This window comes from Polypterus senegalus, chromosome 5 (genome assembly GCF_016835505.1).
Source record: "Polypterus senegalus isolate Bchr_013 chromosome 5, ASM1683550v1, whole genome shotgun sequence".
Classification (NCBI taxonomy): Eukaryota; Metazoa; Chordata; class Cladistia; order Polypteriformes; family Polypteridae; genus Polypterus; species Polypterus senegalus.
Window position 1 is genome coordinate 188,144,445 of NC_053158.1, and position 18,329 is coordinate 188,162,773.

Sequence of the window (18,329 nt, forward strand, 5' to 3'; positions counted from 1 at the left end):
AAGTCCACAGACTTGTGCTTGGACTGGGCATTAAAAGAAAGGTCTCAGGATCTTTTGAGATGGCAACCATAAGCCCTGCATCACCATGCCACCATGTTACTTTAGAAGTGCAAATATGTGAATATAAATCTCATTGTTCCTTGGCATCGACAATGTGAACACAGATTGGTTTGAGGGCTTATTCATGTTATTTGCCTCAATAATCCTTCCATCCATTATCCAACCCACTATCCTAACTACAGGGTCACGGGGGTCTGCTGGAGCCTAATCCCAGCCAACACAGGGCGCAAGGCAGGAAACAAACCCCGGGCAGGGCGCCAGCACACCGCAGGGCACACATACTGTACACACTAGGGACAATTTAGGATCGCCAGTGCACCTAACCTGCATGTCTTTGGACTGTAGGAGGAAACCCACACAGACACGGGGAGAACATGCAAAGTCCACACAGGGGGGACCCAGGAAGCGAACCCAGGTTCTTACTGAAAGGCAGGAGCGCTACCCACCGCGCCACCATGCTGCCCATTGGCTCAATAATGAATTCCACAAATCAAAGACAGTATGCATTAGAAGTGGGATGGAGATAATTATGACACCATGATTAATGCAAAACTTGTTTCTGCATCAGACTGGAATATTCTTTTAATATTTAGATATTCTCTTCTTTATATCACTTACTTGTGTAATAGAGTATTTATCATTCTGAATATTTGGTATTCTTACAATACTGTGTTTATATTAATCTCATATCCATCAAAGTATACACTTTATATTTGTTTAACTTTCAAAAAGGTTCTCCAGAAAACCTGAACCATCTAATGTTATTTTAAGGGAATGGGACATAAATTTCTCTGAAAATGTTCAACTTCCAAAATACACTGCTAGTGTTATTTAGTATTTTACATTTGGTTTCAAGTCCTGAGATGATAAATGATCCAGTAACCACAAGAAACTGTAAGGAGGTTTTTTTGTAAATTCACCAGTGGAAAGATTTCTGCATTCCAAGTAGGACAGCTGCCAAGTAAATCCTGATCAGGTCACACTTTGGACGGAGTGTCAAGCTGGACTTCCTGGAAACAAAAACACTAGGCAGAGACCGACCTCATCTCCTCTTCTAGAAGAATGAAGAGGACTGGCTGTGAAGTCAAAAAAATAACACTGCTTCCTTTCAGATGATCAGACTCAAGCTGCAACATATTCTTTCGGGAAAGTCAAACACATAAAATGTGCTCGAGATGTAGTAAGTTCCTTCAGTTAACGAGTCTTCTCCAGCAGCAGATGTTCTGCCAAGTTCAGCTTCAACCAACACTGTTACTACAAAAGCTCTACTTCCAGAAGACAATGTTCCACAATTGCAGCCAGCAGGGATAAATGAAGAGAGATATTAGAGGGTACACCAATGACCCATAAAGGTGGTGGTCTAAGATACCCTGCGAAATGGCCATCAAAAATTGCTGCCAGCACTCTAGAAGTGTGATGGGATATTCGAGGAGATAATGATAAAAGTAAATGCTCAGAAGCAATGTGCAGGCGGGGCTGACGAGCACAAGTCCGAATGCATACAGAACCCTGGAAAGAGAGCAGGAATAAGGGTGAAAATGCAAGCATTGGTAATGCAACCTACTGATAAGGGGTACAAGTGATATTTAGTTCAATTTTCAGGATTTGAAACAGGAAAAGGTCTTAAAATCAGAATGAGGAGGTAACTCTTCATACTAATGCCAGCTACACACACACACACATATATATATATATATATATATATATATATTCATTCAACGGGGGACCCAAGAATTCACAAACCAGTCAATAGCACAAGAATACGGTGTAGTTGTCAACTATGCTGCTGGGTATTGTATGCCTATAATTTAATCAGAAGAAAGTAGGGTGAAATGACACCTTTTATTGGCTAACTAAATAGAGTACAAACCTATTTAATTAGCCAATAAAATGTGTCATTTCACCCTACTTTCTCCTGCATCAATCTATGGTTAACACGGTACACCACTCTACTGCTACAATTTAATCAGTCTGCCGCGTGGCATTGTGCTAATTTGACCAATGGCATATATCTGACATTTATTCTACAACTGTGTGAGTGACTTATGTGATTTTTTTTATCCAAATAAAAAAAAAAAAAGCACATCGGGTCACATCGAACATGAAGGCAACAATGATTTTTTTTGACAAAGGAATGTGGTAATAAAGAGTTTGCTTTCCCTTTAATAGACTATTAATTAGCAACTTTACACTGAACTACTGTGGTATCTCTGGGAAAGCACCATAACAGCTTGCTTTTGCACACATCACATCATCAGTCAGAGTTTTGTTGTTTTGCATCCCCCATAGTCACTAGATCTCACTCCCTTTTGACTTCTTTTTGTCCCATTAATTAAAATTGAGACTGAAGAGAAGGCGATTTGCTACCATGGAAGAAAATGCAGGAGGCTCTAGACATGGTAAAGGAAATGTTTCCAGGAATGGAAGAAGTGCTGGAACTAGTGTAATGCATTTCATGGGGAGTATTGTGACGGTTACTAAAATGGGACTATATCATTTTTTTATTTTTTTTTTTACAATTCTGGGAATTTTTGGGAACCCCTCATACACAGGATTCAAAAAAGTATTCAGACCCCTTCACTTTCTGCACACCGTATTGTGTTGTAGATTTAATTTAAATTGATACATTTTCCATTTTTGTCCATCAATCTACACTTAATAACCCATAATGACAATGTGAAAACATTTTTTTCAGAATTATTTGCAAAAGGTATTAAAAATCCAAAACTGAAATCTCTCATTCATGCAAGCATTCAGACCATTTGCCGTGAAACTGCAAAACTTGGTCAGGTACATCCTGTTTGTTTCAATATGTCGAGAACTTGATTGGAGTCTGCCTATGGAAAACTGAACTGACTGGAACACAGGAAACCACTTCTTCCTGCACCAAACTACTATCAGGATGCCTCCTGTATGTTCTAAGAAGGGAAGATGAACTGTGTTTGACATTTTGATATGCCTATAACATTCTTCCTTAATCTTGTGCCCTCTATGAATCAAATTCTGTTCCAAACATTTCATGTAAATGGGCTAGCAACCTCCAAGAAACCTATTTCAAGATATAGGGGCTCTGAAGAAGCTTATCTTATTACTAGCTGTGTAAGCCCGGGTCCAAGAAACTATTGAAACTGTCAAGAAAAAAACTGAAATGTAGAGATGTCAGGTCATTGAAAGGAACTACACTGGGCGTCTCTCTCCTAGGAGGATTCGTTTTGCTAACGTGCTCGCCTTGCTTGTGTATTAGCGGCGGGAGGAAAAGTAAAAGGGATTCTCTTTTGCTGATGTTAGCGGCTAAGCAACTGTCTTTCTTCAGAGGTTTAATTTTGCTGACGTGCTGCCCTCGCTTGTGTTATTAGTGGCAAAGCACGTTTTCTGCTTCCTTGGAGGCAGAGCCCTTACCCAGACTCCACCTCTCACTTCCAGGCCGGACAGGCGCACACACACACACTTCCACGTGTAAACGTTTATATATAAGTTAAGTGTATTTCCTCCTTAAATACCATATAACCCCGAGCTAAATAGTATGCTTCTTTTTAACTTGTCTTATACTCGTTTGGATTGGAGGTCTCTGCTCCTTGTGTCCTTCACTGCTTCGTTGGTTCTTGGGGCTCTTTTCCTTAGGTTCCACTACTTTGTTGCTTCCAAATCTGAGCAAATTCAAATCACCATTTCTTCTGTGGGTGTTTTGCTGCTTTCTCACCTGTTAATCCATACTGTACCTCTGACACACCAAATCTCTCATTCTACAGTGACTTGACTGCTCTCTACATCCTGTAAATCAGCCGTCAGCTCTCAAGTTTATGCAGCAACGCTAATTCATCTGTTACAAACACAATCTACTTATCCCTTTAGTCAAGTTGGGTTCTTTCTTCACTTAAAATTTCAAGGGTTATTACTATACTGAATAAATTAACCAATGATTTTTCATACTCAAGATTATCTTGTATCCAATTTATCAAGTTTCTGGGTTTGAGTAAATAGATGGAGGAAAATGAGATTTGTCCCAGCTTGCCATATTTATGAATAAAATGGTGAGAAGCAGACAGAGGGACAGCCATCTAATGCTACCTGGCTAGAAGTTCTTTTCTGGAAATGCGTCCGCTCTGTGCCATGTCTGATTATTGTCTCATATATTTGTATTATTTTATAGATTCCTCTGATATTTTGAACTTTGAAATTCAGTTATTAAAACTTCAGTGACTGATGGATTAAACCAACCTGATGCATTTTAGATGTCAGACAACCCCCTTAACGAAACTTTTATAAATGCCTTCATAATAGATAATGGTATATTTGCAAAGAATGACATGATAACTATAATAGCAATGAGAAGGTATATACCTGGGTCCACTGGGCTGGACAAATGCTGCCATGGGGACCATAGTGACAGCTAAGATGAAGCCCAAGGAGAAATTAATCAGCGCTGTACAGCCAAGGAGCACAGCAAGGTACAGAAGAGATAAGAGTTTCAAACTTCCAGCCGCACTCTGTGCCATTTCCAGACAGTGCCCTGAAATCAAATGGTAGTTAATTCCTTAAATCTGTAAACGTCCACCTGCTACTGTGCCTACATGAATCAAATCTCACTAGAATGAGCTTTTTTCATTATCCATAATAATTCTGTTTTTTTTTAACTGTTCAGTTGTCTATTAAGTTGTTCTACTAAGCAGCAAGTGATACAAAGAATTCAAAACTGTTTTAAATAGAATAAAAGCAACATAGTGGGTAAAAGTGTAAATATACAGTTTTCTGAAGGGATACCACCAAACTTGAGTAATTCTTCAAATGGTTATTTTGTTTCTAGACATATAACAACAAATACCTGTGAGTGTTATGTGGTAAGGCCAGACCCGCTACATATATGGCGATGGCAGTGAAAACCACAGCCTCTGTCTCAGACACTGGAAAGTGTTGGGTGGCCATATCCTGACTCAGTATGGGCAGAAAGTACAAGGCCAAGCCCGTCAAGTGGCATATGAAGATAGGGGTCGCAAGAGACAACATGCTGGGACCTGGGTCCTGCCGAGAGAAAGAGACAAAATGAGACAAACATATCTGCTGAAAATCAAGGGATCATTCTTTGGAATGGTCTTAACTACTTGAAAGAGACAGCATTTCTAGGTCCTCAAGAATAGCAGAATTATGTTATTTGAGTGTGCCAAGATCGACTAAAAATTTGAAATGATTGCCATGATCAGGCTTTTTCAGGCCTAAAATAGTGGATAGCTAGACAGAGCTTTTGTATTTTAATGTAAAACCGAAGAAACAGTCTCATTGTGGTGAGCCTGCAAGTTACATACAGTGGAGGAAATAATTATTTGACCCCTCACTGATTTTGTAAGTTTGTCCAATGACAAAGAAATGAAAAGTCTCAGAACAGTATCATTTCAATGGTAGGTTTATTTCAACAGTGGCAGATTGCACATCAAAAGGAAAATTGAAAAAATAACTTTAAATAAAAGATAGAAATTGATTTGCATTTCATTGAGGGAAATAAGTTTTTGAACCCCTACCAACCATTAAGAGTTCTGGCTCCCACAGAGTGGTTAGACACTTCTACTCAATTAGTCACCCTCATTAAGGACACCTGTCTTAACTAGTCACCTGTATAAAAGACACCTGTCCACAGAATCAATCAATCGAGCAGACTCCACACTCTACAACATGGGAAAGACCAAAGAGCTGTCCAAGGATGTCAGAGACAAAATTGTAGACCTGCACAAGGCTGGAATGGGCTACAAAACCATTAGCAAGAAGCTGGGAGAGAAGGTGACAACTGTTGGTGCGATTGTTCGAAAATGGAAGGAGCACAAAATGACCATCAATCGACCTCGCTCTGGGGCTCCACGCAAGATCTCACCTCGTGGGTGTCAATGGTTCTGAGAAAGGTGAAAAAGAATCCTAGAACTACACGGGAGGAGTTAGTTAATGACCTCAAATTAGCAGGGACCACAGTCACCAAGAAAACCATTGGAAACACATTACACCGCAATGGATTAAAATCCTGCAGGGCTCGCAAGGTCCCCCTGCTCAAGAAGGCACATGTGCAGGCCCGTCTGAAGTTTGCCAATGAACACCTGAATGATTCAGAGAGTGACTGGGAGAAGGTGCTGTGGTCTGATGAGACCAAAATAGAGCTCTTTGGCATTAACTCAACTCGCTGTGTTTGGAGGAAGAAAAATGCTGCCTATGACCCCAAAACACCGTCCCCACCGTCAAGCATGGGGTGGAAACATTTTGCTTTGGGGGTGTTTTTCTGCTAAGGGCACAGGACAACTTAATCGCATTAACGGGAAAATGGACGGAGCCATGTATCGTGAAATCCTGAGCGACAATCTCCTTCCCTCTGCCAGGAAACTGAAAATGGGTCGTGGATGGGTGTTCCAGCACGACAATGACCCAAAACATACAGCAAAGGCAACAAAGGAGTGGCTCAAGAAGAAGCACATTAAGGTCATGGAGTGGCCTAGTCAGTCTCCGGACCTTAATCCAATAGAAAACCTATGGAGGGAGCTCAAGCTCAGAGTAGCACAGAGACAGCCTCGAAACCTTAGGGATTTAGAGATGATCTGCAAAGAGGAGTGGACCAACATTCCTCCTAAAATGTGCAAACTTGGTCATCAATTACAAGAAACGTTTGACCTCTGTGCTTGCAAACAAGGGTTTTTCCACTAAGTATTAAGTCTTTTTTTGTTAGAGGGTTCAAAAACTTATTTCTCTCAATGAAATGCAAATCAATTTCTATCTTTTATTTAAAGTTATTTTTTCGATTTTCCTTTTGATGTGCAATCTGCCACTGTTGAAATAAACCTACCATTGAAATGATACTGTTCTGAGACTTTTCATTTCTTTGTCATTGGACAAACTTACAAAATCAGTGAGGGGTCAAATAATTATTTCCTCCACTGTACATGTCTATTAGACAAATATGAGTGTGTCTTCCTGCCGGCCTGTATCACTGCAGCTGGCTCTTGGGTTTTGCTGTGAGACTGATTTTCCACTTGGCTCACAACACTCCTATAGATACATCAATTAAATTACTGAATTTCAATAATTCAGGTGTTTATAAATACATTGTATAACTTTCTTCTTTAAAATAAATACATGTGGTTCAGTTACTTTGGTTTAAGAACAGCAGTTGAGTATTCTTGTCCATAAAGTAATGTAATGTATGTGTGATGGTGAAGAAAATCCCATTGTTAAAAACAAAGCAGACAATTACATAACAAAATCATTGCACCCTTTCTTCATAATAGAGGACAATTGCTGAATCCAGATAAGGATGCTGCGATATCAACTATATGGCCTTAAACCCTTTTACTTCATGCCTGTAATGGGTGCATATTAACAAATTTGCAACAAAAAAAATCAATAGGCACAAAATAAAAAATGAATATCCACCATCATTCTTACTTTTTGATTTGGTTAACTCTGAAATAAAAGGAAAAAAAATGGTCTAAGGAAAACAGCTTAGACCTATCCATTTACATTTCTTTTTAGATTAGATGTTTGTAAGTATGTTATTTTATACTTTTACATATACAAAAAGCACGGGTGGATGAAAAATTATGCATAATGCCAGAATTTATAAATTTAAACATTACTCATTCTGTACTGTGTTATTAATGCCAATGTGATTAAAAGGTGAGCTTGCCTATTGTACTATTCATAGCAGTGTAAAGCCTTATTTTAAAACATTAACAATAAACTAGACACACGACCTGTTTTCTGTAAAACTTTACGTGCCTAGCTAGTAGGATATGTTTTGCACATGCATGATTGAGCCTACAAAGTTTCTCAGTATTTGGTGGCAAAAGCCGCTCCAGACACCAAAGCCTTGACAAGACAATCACAGATGTCAGACAGTCCACAATATGTACAATGAAGAAGTAATCAAACTAAAACTTGAAAAATATACTACAAGTTTATTTACTAAAGAATATATTTCCTTTTTTATTTGTGTTGCTCTCTATGCAGAGAGGTCAGATACTTACAGTATGTTGCTCTGTGTTAACATTTTATCTACTCTGCAATGTACAGGTTACACAAGACAAATTTAATAAATTAACCTTTAAACCTAATCATTTTACAGCTACCCTCGAATTCAATGCAAGACCTCATGTTAGGATGTACAATATTAAAGGGTGGCAATGATGACCAATGAGAGTTGTTTTTGGAGCACTCATCAAGTCACCCTTTAATATTGTACATTCTAACACGCATAACTCGGTATGTAGAAAAATGGTGCGCATTTTACAAGAACTTCCACTGTAATATACTGAAAAGGGAACACATCAGAATGTATTTCTGCAGTAATCTGTCCTCTTTTTTCCCCTTTGTATGTTGCCTTATGATTACATTGCAAAAACACTGACCTGTTCTTCATCATCTTGAACACGAGGAGTATTACTCAGCTGAACCCAAAGATCAAGTGCCTATAGAGCAGTCAAGGAAAGATGCTGAACACAAACTGGCAAGAAACAGAAACGTTGCTATGCAGCACTGCTCTTGAAAACCTGCATTAGATCATTAACTATGATTTCTTCAGTTGGCTTTTTTTTATAAATATGCCCATTTCTGAAAAGAAAAGACTTATGGTTTTTGCACCTTCTGAATTATATAGGTGAGAAAACAGTGTATGGTGTTACAGATTATTATAATCTTGCCTTGTTATGATTACATAATAGGACTTGTTTTAGTATTTCTGTGTGAGATTCACATGATAATATACTGATGTAGAGTTAAGGGTAAAGCAGGCATTTTAATCCTAACCACCATAAGCTTTCAAAATACAATTGTAATTATTGGCTAAATGAGTTTTTGAAGTAGTTTAAAATTTGACATAATTGTAAAAAGGATACTCGCAGCATCAAAATAAGAATGAGAAAGCTGAAGGCTGGCATGTAGTAGCCAATGGAGACAAAACGTGTAAGAGATGGGAGCAGATAAAAGAAGTAAGACTGGTGAAATCTTTCAAGAAGATTGTTAAGCTTTCGGAACATTCCCTCAATGAGTCTGGAAACAAAAAGCAACCTCTGAGAAATGTCAGTCACTTTCACATGACTTGCAAACAAAAGACACCATGACAAGCATTACACTCATATTAGCTAGACCACCAAAAATAAATAAAACAGGTTTTTAAATTACAACTGTTAATTACACAGTAGTGTCTATGTCTGACTTTATAGTATAACAGCAGAAACAAAAGGTAAAAATTACATTTGTATGAAGACAGTAAACTTGCTTGGAGCACAGCCTATCTTTATGATACACAGAGCCTATTTGATAGAATAGTCAGGAGTCAGATTTACAGGAAACATAACTCAGTCTTAACAGTTACTGCTGTGCTGTGCTGTGTTGTTGGCTTACTTAATTTATTCTTTATTGCACTTTGAAATAAAATCATGCAAACTTACTGACCCTTTACTAAAGTAATTAAACAAAACTCTATTGTAGCTCTTGGTACGGCTGTGCATTAACCATACCTTAAATCAAAACTGAATATTCACAATACCACAACTGTAAGTTTGGCTTTTAATGTTACATGCTGTAAAGCATGTCCTGTTAGTACTCATTATTCTAAAACAGGATTGGTTGATTAGAGTCAGAAGCAAGAGTATGAGGAAATAAACTGAAAATAAATGTATAGAGGTGTGCCAAATATCATTAGAAACTCGGGGAAATATACTGACTTGCCAACAGTGGACATGTCAAACTTGTACTGACGGAAGCTGTTGATTCCACGTAAGGTTACTGCCTCCACGTGGTAACGCAGGAAGAGTCCGTGGTCACCTTGTGGTCGACCAGAGCTTTGCTTCAGAACCATCAATAACATGGTATTTAGAGAATGAGAATACCCTGGCAATGTATCCCAGTCATTACGCTGGAGCTGTAAAGGCAAGAAAAGACATCATTTCAATAAAAGGTGACAGTGGGATACGTAGGAGGTAAGGAGCTGAGGCCAGGAGAATAATGAGTAAAGCAAGCACAGGAGTTAAACACAAAACATATATATTAAATGGCACATCTCTCAATTACCTAATAATCTGCTGTCAGTCTGAAATATTTTTGCATTAAACTGGAGGTACTTTGCACACTGTGACCTTTTAAAATAATACATATAGTATTTGATATTTTGGAAATTGCAGAAGAATTATGCACTTGCAACGGTTTCAATTCATAAATTTCTCACTGAGACGGTGAATATGGCAGGTAAAGAACAAAGTACTTTGCTAGAAAAAGTATATTCTGAACTGCCAATGGAATAAAGATATTGCCAAGGTGCAAAAATGATGTAATTAAAACTCAGCAAGACTGCTCAACTTAGACTTAGTTTGGTTGGACAATAGATCAGTGGTTGACACACAAGTTTGTGTGTGTAGATGAGGAACTAATAGATTGCATCTCATATCACATACAGGATGGTACCTTTTAGAATTCAGTTTGATCAAACATCAGTCCTTAAATTTTGTGTAGACTGTGCAGCACCAATTTAAAAAAAAAAAAACCCTCTGTCAATTTATTTCTCAATGACATCACTGCTGTTTTAAATTATCAGGTAATCACAAGTTACCGGAGTGCAATATAATTCAAAATGAATATTTCAACAATAATGTTAATAGCATAACATTCTGTAACCCAGTTAATCCAATTCACAGTTGTGATAATGTTAATGCTGCACATTGAAGATAGAATGGTATTAATTTAATATTTGAACATTTTTTTAATAATTTAACAGTGGATACTATAATCATCCATCCATCCATTACCCAACCCGCTATATCCTAACTACAGGGTCACGGGGGTCTGCTGGAGCCAATCCCAGCCAACACAGGGCGCAAGGCAGGAAACAAACCCTGGGCAGGGCGCCAGCCCAACACAGGGCACGCACACACACACATACATACACACACCAAGGACAATTTAGAATCGCCAATGCACCTAACCTGCATGTGTGTGGACTGTGGGAGGAAACCCACACAGACACGGGGAGAACAAACTCCTAACTGCGAGGCAGCGGTGCTACCAATGCGCCACCGTGCCGCCCATACTATAATCATTTAAATTTAAAACTTATTTAAATTTAAAATATTCTTGTAAATAAAGTGAAGAAAACTGAAATATAAAACCCATTTAATATTTACTTGTGTGCCACATACCATAAACAAAATTAACTTATTAAAGTTTACAATGACAAGGGGCCTGATTCCACCTTGGCAGCCTTAGGCATAAAACACCAACCAACCATGGATGAGTTAAGAGTACACTGCACAGCACTCTCATGCACACACCAACATTCACTAACACCAGGTCAATTTCTACCTGCTAATAAACCTAACCTGCACTTTTTTGAGATGTGGAAAGACTGTGGATTATGTAACACGAAAACCCATTTGAATAAGAAAAGAATGGACAAACTCTACACAGACAATGATCTGGTCAACTTGAGTCTCTTGAAGTTGTGAAGCAACAGCATGAACTACTGTGCCATACGCTGCTGTTTGGAATTTTTGCTAGGAATGCTCATCGATTGTTACCTTGCCCTGAATAGTGCACAGCATGCCGATCTTTTGACAGAAAGCATAAAAGAGGTTAACTAGGTCCAGATTAGGAAGCTGCCCGTTCAGTCCCTCTACAACCACATCAAAGCTGGTAATGACATCACTGCTCAACTCAAGAGAGACAGCAGCCTGGATAGCACCAGCACGACCCTGCATTGGGGATGACTGGATACCTAGGAAGAAGAAAATAAGAATAAATTAAGTCATTTGAGATAATATGAGAAAGAGACTTGGTTACTAAACCTGGTTATGGACGGCTCACTAAACTAACTCACTAGATCCAGAGCACGAGACAAAGCAGAACTAGACTACACAGACACTTTAATAATGGAAATTCCAAAAGTGGGGATTCTATGATACAGAACACTGCACTAAAATAAATTATAAACAGTTAAAGTCAGTATAGAATTCTAACAAACATAAATAGTTGCAGTATGCACCTGCTACTTGAAAGGACAAAAACACATTCATTTTATAAAATTAGGCAAAAACTGTAATTTGACTTAACATTTCATTGTAAATAGCACCTCAGTATGCATTTTATATACAGTCATCTTTCTTGGAGTGGTGGCTCTGAGGCTAAGGATCTGCACTGGCAATCCGAAGGTTGCCGGTTTGAATCCCATAAATGCCAAAAGGGACTCTGCTCTGTTGGGCCCTTGAGCAAGGCCCTTAACCTGCAATTGCTGAGCGCTTTGAGTAGTGAGAAAAGCGCTATATAAATGCAAAGAATTATTATTATTATACATTTGGACTCACATTTAGGTGCCTTCCTCAGGGCTACATGGAAAGCAAAAATGGGACTAAACATGTGATTTCATACATTATTAATATTCCCTTCTGACAGTAGATTACAAATAAAAAAAGAATCACTATGTTTACCATTTATGCTTAGTGCTCCTCTGATAATTAACATATCATAGGTTCATAACACAAAATATCAGAAACTAATGTTTAGATTAAATAAAAGCTAAGGCAGACTTCTGTATTACAGTCGCACAACAAAATGAATTTTTTGGACATAGCCACTTTATAAATCAAAACACTTTAAACTACATCTCTCCAAAATCAGTACTTTAGCAACTGCATCAAACACTCACCTGTCATGTTGACATCATGATAGGCTTCTAGCCAAGCCTCCATTCCAATCAGGTCATGCTCATTCACCAAGAATATGATGTCTTTGGCCCAGTAAATCTGACCTATAGTGAAGAGATTGAACATAATCAAATCTAAATTACTGACTGTAAGCCTGACTTCATCTTGTATATACTGAGAGAGTATGAACATGTATTGGAAAAAAATGCATCAGAGCCACAATATTACATTACATTAACCACACAATGTGAGAGGTTAGGAGCATGCACTGACACATCGCGTTTCTGCACCCACCACAAAACGAACCATCCCAGAATACCAAATTAGGAACTGAATGCAGACGGGCACTGAGTGACATCTCAGCACCATACTAGTTCAAATGGAACAGGGTGTTTTTTTTTACAGTGGCTGGAGTGCCAGTCCTGCCACCAACCCCTGAATTTTCCCTTGCAAGTGGACGATGTGCTTGCAGGACACGAATGCAGGTTAACATCATAACCAGAACGGAGCAATTGTAGGTCAAGGGCCTTGATCAACAGAGTGGCATTTACAGGATTCGAACCAGCAACCTTCCAATTGCTGGCGCAGATCCCTAGGCTCACAGCCACAGGCTCACCCCACCCCACAATGTGAATATCAACCAAAATAATTACTTCCACACATTCATTACTCAATATAATATAGAACAAGGTGATTTAATTACTTAATGTTGTATTCTCTAAAAGGTTGAAGTTATTTCCTTTTATTTTAATGGGGAGAAGCGGAAATATGAAATAAAACCTACTTTCACATCATTAAATGGAAAAAAAAGTGGTAACAGTCAGAAAAGAAGCCATAAAACAAAATGGCAAACCTGACAGCTCTAAAACTTTAATAACAGCCAATAAAAAGACTGAAGGAAAATAAAAGATAACTTTTGGGAAAAGAATATATTTTTTTCATATTCAAAAGTTACTGCCAGCTTTTCCAGGGTTTATTCTTTCCTTGTCCCCAGTTCTTCTGGGATAACTTCCTGCCTCCCAACATCACAGCCCCCAGCAAACCAAAAACTAGAGATACGGGTTCATAAATGGATGGATGGAAGAACTCGAAACTAACCCCTAAAATATGAGGCAAGTGCCAGCAGTAACCCCACTGCCTGGTTATTGTTGCTTCCTTCACTGCATGTGGCACTCAGCAAGATGGACTCAGTGCGTGGTGCACGTGGGGCACGCAAGATCCCATAGACATTTGTACCTTTCACCATCTAGACAGAAAGATAAACATAAAAAGATGTTTAGACATACATGTCACCTCTGGGAAAACTGAGTGTTGTTAAATATCAAACCTTAAATATAGAGTGCCTTAGAAAACATCACACAAATGACTTAAAGTTCACAAATAGTGCATCCAGAAAGTATTCACAGCGCATCACTTTTTCCACATTGTTATGTTACAGCCTTATTCCAAAATGGATTAAATTCATTTTTTTCCTCAGAATTCTACACACAACACCACATAATGATGTGAAAAAAGTTTACTTGAGATTTTTGCAAATTTATTAAAAATAAAAAAATTGAGAAAGCACATGTACATAAGTATTAAGAGCCTTTGCCACGAAGCTCAAGATTAAGCTCAGGTGCATCCTGTTTCCCCTGATCATCCTTGAGATGTTTCTACAGCTTCATTGGAGTCCACCTGTGGTAAATTCAGTTGATTGGACATGATTTGGAAAGGCACACACCTGTCTATAGAAGGTCCCACAGGTGACAGTTCATGTCAGAGCACAAACCAAGCATGAAGTCAAAGGAATTGTCTGTAGACCTCCGAGACAGGATTGTCTCGAAGCACAAATCTGGGGAAGGTTACAGAAAAATGTCTGCTGCTTTGAAGGTCCGAATGAGCACAGTGGCCTCCATCATCCGTAAGTGGAAGAAGTTCGAAACCACCAGGACTCTTCCTACAGCTGGCCGGCCATCTAAACTGAGCGATCGGGGGAGAAGGGGCTTAGTCAGGGAGGTGACCAAGAACCCGATAGTCACTCTGTCAGAGCTCCAGAGGTCTTCTGTGGAGAGAGGAGAACCTTCCAGAAGGACAACCATCTCTGCAGCAATCCACCAATCAGGCCTGTATGGTAGAGTGGCCAGACGGAAGCCACTCCTTAGTAAAAGGCACATGGCAGCCCGCCTGGAGTTTGCCAAAAGGCACCTGAAGGGCTCTCAGACTATGAGAAACAAAATTCTCTGGTCTGATGAGACAAAGATTGAACTCTTTGGGTAAATGCCAGGCGTCACGTTTGGAGGAAACCGGGCACCGCTCATCACCAGGCCAATACCATCCCTACAGAGAAGCATGGTGGTGGCAGCATCATGCTATGGGGATGTTTTTCAGCGGCAGGAACTGGGAGACTAGTCAGGATAAAGTGAAAGATGACTGCAGCAATGTACAGAGACATCCTGGATGAAAACCTGCTCCAGAGCGCTCTTGACCTCAGACTGGGGCGACGATTCATCTTTCAGCAGGACAACAACCCTAAGCACACAGCCAAGATATCAAAGGAGTGGCTTCAGGACAACTCTGTGAATGTCCTTGAGTGGCCCAGCCAGAGCCCAGACTTGAATGTGATTGAACATCTCTGGAGAGATCTTAAAATGGCTGTGCACCGATGCTTCCCATCCATCCTGATGGAGCTTGAGAGGTGCTGCAAAGAGGAATGGGCGAAACTGGCCAAGGATAGGTGTGCCAAGCTTACGGCATCATATTCAAAAAGACCTGAGGCTGTAATTGCTGCCAAAGGTGCATCAACAAAGTATTGAGCAAAGGCTGTGAATACTTATGTACATGTGATTTCGCAGGTTTTTTTATTTTTAATAAATTTGCAAAAACCTCAAGTAAACTTTTTCACATTGTCATTATGGGGTGTTGTGTGTAGAATTCTGAGGAAAAAAATGAATTTAATCCATTTTGGAATAAGGCTGTAACATAACAAAATGTGGCAAAAGTGATGCACTGTGAATACTTTCCGGATGCACTGTAGATAGACAGATAGATAGATAATTAATACCCAAGGAAGAATTCACATATTCCAGCAGCAGCATACTGATAAAAAACAATATTAAATTACAGAGTGATAAAATTGCAGGTAAAACAGACAATAAATGGTTATAATCACATAGTGGGCATTTTCACTACAAATGAAACAATAGTTAGCTCAAAAGTAGCTCGACATACTTACGTATCTCTCCTTACTTTCATCGGGAAAAGGCAATGTGCGGGAAAATGTTTGTTTATAAACTTCAAGACCTCTGCTTTTCATTGTCTTCCCCAGCCAATCTACTGGAAGTCCTCTGTTAAACAGAGTCAATAATTATGCATCAAGTTCTTATTGAAGACAGAAGTGTGTGTCTGAAATTAATTATTTTAACAAAAAATGATGGTATACAAAATATATTTTGTGTAGACCAGCATTACAAAAGATAATACAGATTTAACAATGTACTTAACTGTGCTGAACATACCAGTAATTTCACACATTTCAATGCCAAAAATAATGAGTTACGAGTCGTTTACTCACCCGACCTTCTTCCTGTGTCCTGAAAATTCACGCGAATATGAAAGTGCACGATCTCCATATACAAATTTCTCCTCCACCATAGTAGAACCCATGGCGTTCTCTGACATATAAGTCCTTAGTGTGAAGGGTTCAAATGCAAGTCCCAAGAACCATGTTATGCCCACAATGTAGCACATGACACTAGTAAACAAAAGTAATGATAACTTACTACCAGGATGGCTGCTAGGCAGATGATAACATCAGAAATACAAAAATAAATAAAAAGAGACATCTGACTAAACAAAAGTTAACATAAAAACATAAACAGGACATTGTAGGGATGAGTAGTTTGAGTTGTAGACTGCTGTCGAGGGTGTCTTTCCTGCTGAGAAAAATATTCATTTACTGTGATGAGATAACAACACTGGAGAATTTTAGGGATTACATACACACCTACAGTATTTTTCTCCCATTAACTGCTGCCTGACCTCTCCAACTCATCCTGATGATCCACCTCTTCCTAAAGTACCTCAAGAAAGGGTTAAGTTCTGTGCCACTCTGCTCTCCTCTAGATATGCAGTATGTCCTGAGCCGTAGTATTATGGTTTTTGTGCCGTACCTTAAATGTGAGTCTTTATGCTCCACTAGCTTGTACATCTTGCCAAACAACCAAATCTACAACCTGATTTTATTACCAACATTTAACATTATAGGGAGCTGGCATGAGTGACATAAGGCAGGACCAATCCTGGATTGGGTTCCAGTAGAACATGGGACACAATCACTTACATGGCATCATGTCAGAGTTGCTAACTAAACCAACCTACGCCATCTTTAAGAAATCAAAGGAAAACTGGAGCAGGTAACTGGAGTAATCTATGAAAAATCTACGCAGGCATGGGGTTAACATGTAAATGCCACAGAGACAGTGAATGGGCAGAATTCAAGCCTATCCCATTGGGACAGAGGGGCATGCTATTCCCTGGGCTAAGTGTTATCCAGTTTTCCGATGACTCTGCTCAGAATAACAACAACATTTATTTCTATAGCACATTTTCATACAAAGGTTGTAGCTCAATGTGCTTTACAAGATGGCAAGGAAAAAGCTGCAAGAATAGAAAAACAAAATAAGATTGAATAAATGACATATAAAAAAAATAGAGAAGATAAAGAAAAAAGTCAATACTTCAATAACTCAGATATATAATTAACACAAAAAGTGCAGTTCTTACATACAGTTTTCAAATCTGTAATGATGAATCTAGTGCTATGGTCAGATGACTTGGATAGGTGGAAAAATATATTATGCATCACTTATATTAGTCAAAAAGTGTCACAATTGTTTCATTTGGCATATTGTGATGGTTTATATGCACGCTCTTAAAACTAGAGTAACAAAATTAATTGTAAAACTGCAATAATAAAACACCAGCAGGGATGAGAAAGGCATAAACTTAAAGCCTGGAACAGTCAGTTTACGAAAAGATCCGTGAAATGGGGGTCTTGTTAAAGGGCGTGTCACTCTTAAGGTTTCTATACAGTACATATAAAACATCACGGTGATAGCCAGCGCTCTGGTCAACATAATCAAAAAATATCAAAAGAAGTTTGTTAAAAAATGACACCAATGCATGGAAATTCAGCAACAGCAACGTAGCACTCTCGCATTTAAAATACCGAGAAAACAGATAACTGCAACAACCAGCAGCGCATGAGATCCACAAAAAAGCGATTTTTTGGCCCCTATAAGGAAAAAGCTTAACAATAAATTTAAAATATAACTCACCACAGTGGGGTGTTCAGTCGGGTCACCAAGTTGGTGAGCGCTCGTCTGCGGTTAGGGTCCGAAAGCAGACCCATCGTATTGCCACAGTTACTTTAGAAGCCAAAGATGAATGTCCCGTAGCAGATGAACTAGGAAACACTGCCGTCGCCGGGAACAACTGTCAAGACAGAGCGGAGCGTTAAGCAAGAGACAGGAAGTAACAGCACGGAAAATATGTCCGGATAGAAACTACAGGGAACTCGCAGGGGCGGTCCCACCCTGCGAGCTTGGAAAGGGTATTCACTAGCTTCAC

General features: G+C 39.0%; 1 protein-coding gene across 1 annotated transcript; it reads right to left on the reverse strand.

The window, feature by feature from the left end:
* Positions 1-613: 613 nt before the first annotated feature.
* Positions 614-18,238, reverse strand: gpaa1 (glycosylphosphatidylinositol anchor attachment 1). The gene is given in 13 exon segments (XM_039753797.1): positions 614-1,569; positions 4,402-4,536; positions 4,538-4,570; positions 4,883-5,079; positions 8,436-8,495; positions 8,922-9,075; positions 9,753-9,949; positions 11,598-11,794; positions 12,722-12,823; positions 13,818-13,965; positions 15,934-16,045; positions 16,273-16,452; positions 18,038-18,238. Coding segments are annotated over 13 exon segments (1,833 nt in total). The 5' UTR covers positions 18,112-18,238; the 3' UTR covers positions 614-1,325.
* Positions 18,239-18,329: the final 91 nt, after the last annotated feature.